Source organism: Acartia tonsa, chromosome 14 (assembly GCF_053477335.1).
Source record: "Acartia tonsa isolate MP-2025a chromosome 14, ASM5347733v1, whole genome shotgun sequence".
Classification (NCBI taxonomy): domain Eukaryota; kingdom Metazoa; phylum Arthropoda; class Copepoda; order Calanoida; family Acartiidae; genus Acartia; species Acartia tonsa.
Genome location: NC_137273.1, coordinates 41,899,783 through 41,912,343, shown reverse-complemented (window position 1 = coordinate 41,912,343; position 12,561 = coordinate 41,899,783). Strand labels below are relative to the sequence as shown.

Below are 12,561 nucleotides of genomic sequence, written 5' to 3'. Positions count from 1 at the left end.
AAGAGTTTTATGTTATTTAATGTTGATATGAACCAATTTTGCTAATTTAAGTTTTTTATTTCTTATATGTTGAATCTTACAAATAAATCTAAATGTTAAATAAATCAGCTCAAACTTTTTATTATTGATAGTTTTCTTTGAAAAGATAATGTTTGGCATGTTAAGATTTCCAGACTTCCAGACATCCTTGTTATATAAAGGGTGTGCAAAAAAATGTGTAGATTTTTAAAATTCAAATTGCGCGGTTTTTGTTAATGGTAGAATAAAGGAACCGCTACAAAGTCTACTTTTAGGAAGTATAAAAGTGATTCGTGTGCTACACATAGTTTAGGAGCTACTTGTTAAAATGTCCAAACATGACTTCCGAATCTTTTTATGCACAATCTTTTCTCTATATTTAGGTTAGTTTTATGTCAGTTGGGACATTTTACCACGTAGCTCCTAAACTATGTGTAGCACACGAATTGCTTTTATATTTCCTCAAAGTAGACTTCATAGTGGTTCTTACGGTATGCGTACCTTTTTTCCACCATTAACACAAGTCACGCAATTTGAATTTTAAAAATCTACGCATTATTTTGCACACCCTTTAGCTAAATAAAGATAAAGATTTAAAGACCTCAAATAGTATTTTATTAAAATATTCAAACACAAAGTAAAAATAAGAGATTAACAAGGATGACAACATCCGTAAGTAGCGAAGCACAAAAAATCGTGGATGGAAATATTTAAAAGTAGATTTAACCCATTAGTGACGAAAGGGGTATTAAAACCCGGTTCCGAAAAATGGAAAAAAAAACGGTTTCCGGCTTCATAATTGCATCATTCTCAGTATGAATCCCCCCTCTACTACCCTGGCTTTCATTTCCCCCTGGAGCAGGCAGTTTAGCTTACTTCCGTTTGCCGGTATAGCTCAACAAAATTTGAAAATCATGAAAATTCAAAATACCCTTCTAACTTTTATGTTTTTTTAGTAAAGTCGCTGATTTTTTTCGTGAAATCTAATGTTTATTGACAAGTACATCTATTTGTGAATTTGTTTTATTCAAATAATTATTTTTTTTTATGATTTTTTTATCGTTTTTTTACACCCTATTATGACCCGGTTCGGCTTGGCCATAAATACCCGACAGTTTTAAAACCCGGCTCGGTTTCAGTTTTTATTACACCGTTTTAACTTTTCGACCAATAAAAAAAACAGTTTACGTCATTAGTTAGGGTTTGAGCCACCCTAATAACCCTAGTAATCTCTATATGTGTCACCCAATAGTTTTATGCTCGTTTTCTGATATGTAACACCCAAATTTTATATGTTCTTTTTTTGTGTATGTTGGGTTTTAAAACTTCGACAAACAGACTTTTTTACCCGAAACATCGGCCGAAACCAGCTAAAACACTAAATTTGAAATAAATCCTTTTGTATATTACTTGTAGCTCTATAGATTACATGAGGTTTTGTAGTTTTCAATTACGGATCGTATCAAAGTTCTAAAAAGTGTTCATCTCACTTTTGGCATTCAAAAATTACATTTTTTAATTTTTGGTCGAAGTAACCGGGTTTTTACTACAAAACCGGGTTTTAATGCTGGCAAAAACCGCCCAAAACGGATAATAATGCCTGGTTGGTATTTATGGCCAGGCCGAACCGGGTTTTTTTGCAACTTTCCTGTGCACGCCACTAGAGCAAAACAAAAAAATTGGAATTCCGTTTTTACCATTATAAAGCTTCCCTGAGATTTTCAGCTCGATCGGCCCATAAAAGTGGCGCTCGGCACTAATGGGTTAAAGTGTGTTTATTAGAAACAAGAATAGATTTATTGGAGAAAATAAACACGAAACCTTGTTTTATTTTTAATGATGATGACGGTCAAAGTAGATTACATAAAAGATTCTCAAGCTTCCGGTATGGCCAAACCTCCCAGCTGGTGGAAGTGGGAACACGCGAGTGGCAAATTGGTCAGCAGGCCGAGAAGACAAGTCGGAGGGAAGACTCGCGAGAGGGATACCAACAGACGTCTTTTTTTGGCAACAGAGGAGAAGAGAAACAGCCAAACTCTTCTTCTCTTTAAAAATCTATTGGCGTAGGCCCTCTTGGGCACTTCTTGGGGTAGGGGTTTTAAAGGGGGTAAGGGAGGGGGAGATCAAGTGGAGATTGGTAACCATCCATCCCAATCCAGGACCGAGGGATAAGACAGCAGAAGGATTAAGAACAAAAAGAGAAAGGAGATACAAGAAAAGAAAAGAAAAAAGAACAGCCAATGATAATACCAAAAAACATCTGGATATAATAACTTGGAATGTCCAACGAATGTCGCTGGGCACTTTCAACAAAAGAAAAGCTAAATCAGTGGCGTCAATAGCAGAAAAGAACAACTGGGATTCAGTGCTTTTAAGTGAAGTAAGAGCCTCCAGGAATGGAGTGGAATGGCTGGGAGAAAATGACAACCTGACAGCGATAATACATTCAACTAGGGCAGGAATACTTTTGAGGGGAGAACTTTTAAAACTTTGGTGCAGAGAAGGTCAAAAAAAGAGACAAGATGAAAGAACAGTGTCTGTCAAAATGGACAGAACTGTATTAATATCTACATATCAACCTGTCAATGTAGGAAATAACGAGGCCGAGATTGAAGAAGCGAAACAGATCCTCCTTCAACATAAGCAGTGGGCGGCTAGGGAGGACATCCTCGTTATTGGAGGGGATTTCAATGCTCACATAGGGGGTGGAGAGAACAGACCTGGTATCTGTGGCAGGTTTGGCATCAGGCAAAGCAATCATCAAGGTCTTGATCTGCTTGCTTGGTGTGAAGAAAATGATCTTGCACACGTCAACAGTTTTTATAGCCACAAGAAGAGGGGAACATGGTTTCATCCAGCTCTAGGTAGATGGTATGAACTTGATGGATTTTTAATGAGACAGGAACAAAGGCATGCAAATGTTAAGAAAGTCAGCACTGTTGGGGAGTCATCTATCTCTGACCATAAACCTAAGAAACTAACTTTGGTAAGAAAGTGGAAAAAATATAACAGTGAAGAAAAGAAAGCAAGAATACCCAGAATCAAGTGGGAATCTTTGAGGAATGAAGAAACAGAATTAAGATACAGACAGAAAGTTGCAGAGTTGCTAGAGAATCAAACAGAAGACAACAGAGAACAGACAAACTGGCAGAAAATCGCCGACACAGTTACCAAGGCAGCACTAGAGGTCTGTGGAAGAGAGGAAAAAAGAATAGAGAATCCTTGGATGGTTGACAAGGATGAAGAAGTCCAGAGAATGAGAGCAAGAATTAGCAGAGCAATAGAAAGTCGGAATACATTGATTGAACAACAGAGAACAGGAGCAGCAGCTGAAGATAACTTAGAGGACAATCTAGCTGCAAGCATAGAGGAATTGAAAGAAGCAAGAAAAGAGCTGAAAAGAGAGACGAGGAGATGGGAAATGGAGTGGTGGAATGAGATCCTTACAAACTGTGAAAATGCTGGAGAGAGAGGTGACACTTTTGAAGTTTATAAAAATCTAAAAAAACTAGGAGGCAGAGGTCTAACCAAAACTGCCAACACAACCAATTTAACCAAAGAAGAGTTTAAAGAACACTTCCAAAAAGTGTCCAAAGACAGATTTGAAAATACACCAGAGGAGATTGACAAGGTTATAGAGGAGATTGAAGACATAAGCCAAACGGACGAAGCCAAAATATGGAGTGAACAGCTTGATGAAATTCCTCAAAGAGAAGAGATTGTAGAACAGATGAAGAAAATGAAGGATTCTGCCCCAGGTGAGGATGGTGTAAGATTGTCGTATCTCACCAAAGGTGGACCTGAAATTCTGCAAGAATTGATAGAGTTAATCCAGTTTATGTTCTGCAACTCAGCTGACAAGTGGGAGGCAGCCCTGAAAATAGGAATGGTTATACCACTCTTTAAGAAGGGAGACATTGACAACCCTGGAAATTATCGAGGAATCTGTCTTTTGTCAATTGCCAGTAGGATCCTTGCCAGGATCCTAGCCAATAGATTGAGGATCTGGGTTGAACAACTAAACCTCCTAGATGACAACCAATCTGGTTTTCGCAAGGACAGATCCACAGCTGACGCAACGCAAATTATGATCAGGATTCAAGAAGATACAGATGATCTCAGGAAAAGAATAACAGCCGAAGGAGGGGTGATTGACGAAGAAGAGATGCCTGTAGCAAAATTACTGGACCTTAGCAAAGCTTATCCTAGAGTTAACAGACCAGCCCTTTGGAAGATCCTCCAAAGATATGGCATGGGGGAGAGGTGTCTAAGGGTACTTCAAGACCTCCATGAAACCACCCACTATAAGATCAAATCAAGGGAAGGAACAAGCTCTACCTGGGCACCAGAAAGAGGCCTCAAGGAAGGATGTCCATCATCTCCTATTTTGTTCAATGCTTTTCATCAACCAGTAATGAGGATCGCGAGGAGAGAGAGGAAGAGGAAGGCTGATGAAATGGGGGTGGAGATGGGTATCCCCTTTATGTTTGTTCCAGGTAACTCTTTACCAGGTAATAGATCTGAAAAACCTAACTCTGAAGCTAAAAGAGTCAGGATTGATCTATCTCTTTTTGCCGATGATACCACCATAGTTGGCCGAAAGAAAGAACTGGTTGAAGGTCTAAAGGTTACAAAAGAAATAATGAACAAGTTTGAAGAGAAAAATAACGACGACAAAGAGGAGGAGTTAGTTTTCGGTACAGAAGAAGGAGAGAAAATCAGGATGCTTGGATCTTACATTGGAAACAAGGAAGATATCAAACAGAGAATTAAGAGAGCAAATGGAGCATGGGCAAAGACAAAGAGACGACTAAAAGGATCTAAATTGTCAAAAAAGATGCAAGCAAGAATAGTGGAAGCATGCGTAGAAAGCACTTTACTATTTGACTGTCAGGTTAGAACTTGGCAGATAGGAGAGATGAAACAGCTACAGAAAACGATGGACAGAATGTACAGAAACATCTGGTCAAAAAAGAATGGTCCACCATTGATACAGATGCAGAATGAACAGAAAAACATGCAGGATGTAAGAAACGAGCTGGGAGTGAAAAGTGTGAGGCTAAAGATAGAGAAAAGAGTATTAGAAAGGATTGGCCATGTGATTAGAATGAAGGACAACAGAATGGTCAAAGCAGCAACTCTGGGTTGGTTAGAAGACCTGGAGGACAAAGAAAAATTACCTGGAAAGAAAAAGAAAACCATCCTATATTGGAAAAAAATAATCAAGGAGGCAGGAGTTGATTATACCAAGATAGGACAGATGGCATCTGATAGAAAGATCTGGAAGCAAATAGTAAGGAAAAGATCTGATAACCTTGAAACCTGGGAAAGACGCGGCGGGAAAAGATCATCTGAAGAAAGAGGAGAAAGAAATATTTCTGTAGAGGAATCTCTGACCTGTGATTATGAAGGATGTGGATTAGTTTTTCTATCAAAAGCAGGTCTTACAATTCATACCAAAAGAATCCACGAGATATCTGATAACAAAGTCAAATTTAAATGTGATAAATGTGAAACAATTTTCGAGCTTAAATCAGCACTAGTCAACCACAACCGAGGCTGTGGAGGCCTAAGAGCCTCAAGTAGTGATCTCAAAAAATGTGATAAATGCCTTACTGAGGTCACAAAATCAAATTTTGCCCGCCACAGAAAGTCATGTAGGAATGGGGAGGGAGAAGAGCAACCCAGACAACCCAGACCTAGGGGAGACAGAAAGGCTTGTGACATATGTGGGTTGGAGCAATCAAAATCAAATTTAGCAAGACATAAAAAGAAGTGCCAGGAGGGAGCGGCAGTCCCTATGTAGGGAGAAGGCCACACAAGACAAGACAAGAAAAGATTCTCATAACAATGGGAAAAATTATTTTGATACTGATATCCCAAAAAAGTTTGAAAATTGGACCAAAAACACCAAATATATGGGAAAATGTGTAAAACATATACAAATAGCCAAAAACCTGATAAAAGGCAGTCTGACCGCCATGGTTGTTTTCTTTAAACGACGGGAAATTTAATTTTGATATCTATAACTCAAAAAAGTTTGAAAATCGGACCATAAACACTGAAGATATGGAGAATAATGTGAAAAAATACAAAAATAGCCTAAAACCTGCAAACAGGCAGTCTGGCCGTCATGGTTGTTTTCTTTAAACGACGGGAAATTTAATTCTTATATCTATAACTGAAAAAATTTTGAAAATTGGACCATAAACACTGAAGATATGGTGGAAATGTGAAAAATACAAAAATAGCCTAAAACCTGCAAAATGGCAGTTTGGCCGTCATGATTGTTTACTGTACACGACAGGAAATTTAATTTTGATATCAATAACTGAAAAAAAATTTAAAATCGGACCATAAACACTGAAGATATGGAGAAAAATGTGAAAAATACAAAAATAGCCTAAAACCTGCCAAAAAGCGGTCCGACCGCCCTTGATGTTTTATAGTTAATCGTGCTCCTTAATAATGGGAATGTTGTCAAAAAATTTCAGCTGTCTATCTTTAATAGGAGCCGAGAAAATCACGTTTCCCCTATTCTGTCTCATGACGGACGGACAGACGGACGGACATTGTGAATTATAGAGTAGCTTCGCTACTAACAATATGTTAAGTAAGGTTTTCATCACTCTAACTCTGCTCCCTGTTTGCCACCTAAAGAAAAAAAGATTAAATAATAACAATTTATCAATATGACATAGAAATATTATGTTAAACAAGATGTAGGAAGACTATTATTAGTTATTTCTTGTATTGTATTATAAACAGCTTTCCATGGACTTAAAATGTACAATTATAAGATTAGAACCAGTTATTTTATCCCCAAGATGCTGAAGGCATGGGCTAAAAAACTGTTTTAATCTTATGGTGGTACATTTCTATATTCATAGAAAACTGGATATAAGATCCTAGAATTTTTTTGTTTCAAATTATCGTTCTCAAAGGGTTAAAATATTTAGTTAAATGTTAAATTTTAGTTTAATATCTGAACACATTACAGACGCAGCGCTAGTATCAAATTATTTTAAAACTAAGTTTTCTTTGATTTACTATTTTATAAATTTAAATTTTCTATTTTGTGAATAGAAATTTAATACTTTAGTATAATTCATATAGCAACATGAAATTAAAAAAAAAGAAGTTATTCTTTATAGAATAAAATAATGGGTCTTATAGTTCTGGTCAATGAGAGTTTATTATGGATTTTTGGAGCACTATGAGTATTCAACACTTTACTATTGGAAGACTCGAGCTCATCTATAGACGTTTATTTCCTATATAGATCTGTCATGCATCTTGATGCAATAAAGCAAGCCGTTTTATAAAAAATCCGTCGAAAATAATTCATAAGGTAAAAAACAGAAAAAGTAATCGCTCATATAGGTATAGAATGAGTAAACACAGAAAAGTATAGGATTAAAATATAATATAAGATACATTGCTTTATATAATTAACAAGTAATTGTCTGGTATAAGATGATGAAATATGTGATGATAGTTCCCAAAGTTGCAGTCAAGGTTGATCTGTCAATCTCATAGAATCCCATTGCAGAAAACCTTGGTGAGTCCTTGATTTCTTCAATCATCACTTGAAGCATTGTCCAGTCATTTATGTTACTAGTTCTTAGCTGTTCTTGCCTTAAAATAATTAAGTGTGAATAATTAACAAATCAGAGTCTGAATTCATATTATTAGCTACCTAAAAAGTTATTGCAATGGTACATTATTGCTTCAAAATACATAAAAAAATAACAATCTTGAAGCTTGTAATATACAATAGATCTGCAAACTATTTTCATGATTACTCAATTGGCTGTTCTTGAGCCTTATCCAAAATCTATGAAGGTAGTTCCTGCTAAATAAAAAAAATACTACTGAATTGCATGTGGTTTAATGTACTTACTGAATGATAATAATCTAATTCTAATTTTTACATTTTCTTACCTGATGTAGGATGTAAGAGACTTAAAATTATCATGACATTTTCCAGCTGTCAATGCTAAATATAGGAAATGAACTAGTTAAAAAACTGGCTTTCTTTTTTTTAAATAAAATTAAAATAAAAATGATAATAAGGTACCTATAAAGCTGAGTGTTAGAGCCTGAGAACCTATACCAATCAATCCAGCAAGTGTTACAGACAAAGTTTGCTGTAAAATAATATCAAATCAATTTAATCTGAAATGGCTTTTAACCACTTTTAAAAATAATTAGATTTGATAATCAATTGTTGAAAACATATTATGATGATCTTTTTAGATTAATAAAAAAAAATAATGTTTGATACATTAAAGAAAGACAAAAGACATCCTGTTACTTTAGTACTATAAATAACCAAATAAAAAAATCATGTAAATCTCATTTAACATTTGAATTATTTTCTGGAAATATATGATAATAAATAACAATTAGTTTTGCTAAATAATTTATTCAAACCCTTGTTAGTAATAATCAAGTTTAATATGTAAATATAATCATATAAGTTTTTCGTAAAATAGCTGTATAATATAATAATCAAGTTTGATATATAAATATAATCATATAAATTGTTAGTAAAATATCAATATGAAATAGTAATCAAAACAGCAACACAAAAAAAATATTTTTACATCATTTCACAAGAAAATTTGTTTTCTAAGCAAATGTATCCAATGAAATTAGGTATACCTATCTGACAATGTGGTATGCCTTCCAACATACATACAGGTAAACCTTTCATTAGTGCTTGAGATACTTTCTTTAAGGGTTAGAAATATGAAAATTCGAAAACTAGGTTAAAGTAGTTCACTATAGGAGAGATTTTACAAACAAAGAATGAAAATTTTCCTTCATTTTAATTTGAAATTGACTGTAAAAATCACCTTTAATAATTGAATAAATATAATATTTAACTTTTTGTACAAATAACTTAAAAATCAAGAAATAAGAAGTTAGACAACTATTTACAGCATCATCAGCATATTTAATTGGGAGATGGGGGAAGGGGTGACCAATCATTGGCTGGAGGGAATTGGATAAAATTTTACATAGCTTAACCATATATTATCAGCTTCCAAATAATAAAATTGTAAGTTTTTAACATAGGAAAAAATATGACATTGAAGTTGTTGAAAATGTATATTTTGATTAGCTATTTTGTTTATTTTAAACCACCTTTGGATCTCAGGAATTCAGCAATTTCTATTTTGTCATTATAATCTGTAAACCATAAAGCAGTTCGACCTATAATTATATATTCTGCATACCAATAAATACTGGTTTTAAGTTCAATTGTTTCTCTAAAAAAGAAGAAAGTTATGTTGTTTTTGAAATTTGCATAAAAAAATACTTTCTTATATCAATTACAGAAAAATTGTGACTATTTTAATCTGTCAATCATATTGAAGGATTAAGGAAATAAATGATTGAACATTAGCAATTACCTTCCTTATTAAGTATGCAAAAAATTGGTTATTGATTTTATAAAAGGAATTTTTAAAAAAATGTAAAAATAGTTGGTAGAATATTTGGTTGTCCATGTTAAAATGTTGTTTTTAATTGTGTTTAAGAAGAAAAGATTTTAATCAGAAAAGAGCAATAGAGCATCACACACACTTTTGAAATTTTTATGCTCTAAAATGCGCCATTGCATTGTTTTAAGAGACAATATAAAACACCTTTTTTAAGTTAAATGTATCTTTTACAGAGAACATGGACATATAATTATTTTTTCATACTTCTACTGGTTTTTGAAATCAGAAAACGCATTTGATTTCGCTCCACCCTTTATATTTGTATCAAGAGGAAGAATCTAATTGCCTATACAAAAAAGATAGAATATTATCTTACCTACTAAATCCACATCATTTATATTAGCTCCATTGTTGATTAGGTACTTCACAATCTCCAGATGTCCTTCACTGGCAGCATACATCAATGGAGTCCATCCTTTAAATAGAAACAATATATTACAATACAGGATTTATAAATAATGATCAGATTTGGTTGTGATGTATAAAGAAGCTTTGTATTTATTAATATTTAAAAGCCCAAAACTTGCTTTTAGTATTAACCAATAAGGAATTAGGGTATGCAATGCTATGCATCCTAAAATTCCTTATTGGCTGAAATAATTATAGCATATGTACAAACATTTCTGCTATCTGATAATAACCATATATGTTGTGTTCAATCACAACAGTTCATCATTAAATCTGTTTCAAACACCCCCCTTCCCTTAATTTTTACCATTATTGAAAATAAGAGGGGGGGATACTTTTTCTGTAGTAATGCAAGCTATGCTACAGGTCAAGCTAAGTAAAAGATGTATGTAAGGTCAGGAAAAACACAAAGGTTGCCAGGATGTCTATGGGCATATAAGTATATATATTTCCTTTATTTTATTCCTTGTGTTTTTTTGACTGTGTGTAGCTAATGTAAAAATTCAAACATCGGTTTTGAATTTTGTCACTTTGTTTTTATTGCCATATAGAATTAGATTTTACATTTTTTCACTTTTCACTGATTTTGCATAAAATTTTGGAAGATTTTTTCAATTATTTAGATTAGGTTTTTGGTAGAGGTAACATTAGACCTTTTATAGTATTAGGTCTTATGTAGGCCGGTTGGACCTTATGTAAATTAGACTTTTTGTAGAGTTAGCTCATTTGTATATTAGAAAATATATTTATTGCGTATACTATCAAAAAATCAATTCATGTATAATGTACTGGAGACATTATGTCAGCTAGGACCACTTTTTATTACAGCAAAATAGTAAGCCAAAATATATAGAAATTAATTTGAATTTGAAATTAGCAGGTTGATGATATATCAGCAATGCCCACTATTATTATTAAAGCAATATAGGAGACATAAAGCCTTGAAATTACATATTGATGGAATGTCAACAATTTTAAAAGGGAGTATTTACTAGCACATAAAATTCAGATTGAAATATCTGAAATTATTTCCAAGATAAAATCATTTAAACTTAATACAATCAAGCCTCTCAAATAGTTTTTAACATGGATATCGGGGCCAATTGTTTGGTAAAATAAAAGCTGTCAAATCATATAGCAAATAATTGAACAGAATGCATTTATCAATATCTGTAAAAACCCCTTTCCTTACTCCCATATCCAATTATTACAGAGTAGCCCCCCACCCTCCTCAGTGTAATAAAAGTGGCAATTGGAATTCAATGGGAAATATTGTGTAATTGTATTAACAGGATTACTTTCAGCTTCGGCCATAAGTTAAACATTGGAGGCTCCAGAAATATTTTTAGTAATGATAGATCCAGGAACCAGGAAATGTTCGTTACCAGCAATATATCACTATTAACTGAACTTGACCCAAGAAAGCTGGAGGCTTCAAATTTTGGGCATTGGGTCTACTTGTCTTTCAGCTGTTACAGCTGTGAATTTCTTGCATAAATTCTTTAACATATATTCTGTCTTTAAAATAGAATGTTAATTTGCATAAAAGAGAAGTACACAATAAAATAGAGTATGAACTTACCAAAATTATGCTTGTCATTTACATTAGTAGCAGCTCCATTACTTATAAGGACCTCCACAATCTCCAGATGCCCTTTACTGGCAGCATACATCAATGGAGTCAATCCTTTAATAGAAACAAAATATTAATACAGGATTTATAAATATTGTTGGTCAGATTTGGTTGTGCTTTACAGAAAAGCTTTATATTTGTGATTGGTTGTGTGGTATAAACTGCGGCAGACAGATGGGGTTTTATTATTGAATAGTTTCACTTTTACTTAACAAAATAAACATCACTAATATTAATCTTAAATATTTACTTATAATTAAGTTTATAATCAGAATTTAATATTCATTGATAATTCAAATATTTATATGTTCAAATCAAATATAAAAGATAGCTTTTGCTATGGCTTTTTATCACATAATGCAAAACCCACTTATATTGTGCTTGTGGCTGTACACGACTTTGTGTGAAGTGTGGCTGAAGATCTCTCAATAGCTGTAGCTTTAAAGAAAGATCAATATTAACTGTGGTTTAAAGTAGGGTTGGGCCGGATATCCGGTGTGGCCGGATATCCGGCTTATTTCAATATCCGGCCGGATACCGGATATTGAAACTATCCGGCCGGATATCCCGCTCTATAATTTTTATACTTTACACCAAAAATCTCTGCTTTTTAAAATTTTAAATGGCTATAATTTTCTTATTATTGAAGCTAGAAGAACATTTTTTCTGAACAAGTTTAACTTTATGTAAATTTATATAAGATTTCTGAAGAAATTTTTTTTTGCTACTTTAGTATCTGGTAATTTGGCCGGTTATCCAGCCGGATATCCAGTAATTTGGCCGGATAACCGGATATTTGCCGGATATCCGGCGTTTGGAATCAGCCGGATATCCGGTATTTGGTATCCGGCCAAAAAAGTATCCGGCCCAACCCTAGTTTAAAGCCTGTAATTAATTAAACGTTGTTTATTATACACATTAGATCTTTTCATGAAAATACTCTTTTTCGAATTTTAGTCTTCTGCTAACCTAAAAAGTTACTTTAGGAGC

General features: G+C 33.7%; 1 protein-coding gene across 1 annotated transcript; it reads left to right on the top strand.

The window, feature by feature from the left end:
- Positions 1-2,308: 2,308 nt before the first annotated feature.
- LOC145305487 (uncharacterized) lies at positions 2,309-5,824 on the top strand. Its single transcript, XM_080147106.1, has one exon. The coding sequence runs from the start codon at positions 2,309-2,311 to the stop codon at positions 5,822-5,824; it is 3,516 nt and encodes a 1,171-aa protein (XP_080003232.1).
- The last annotated feature ends 6,737 nt before the right edge of the window (positions 5,825-12,561 follow it).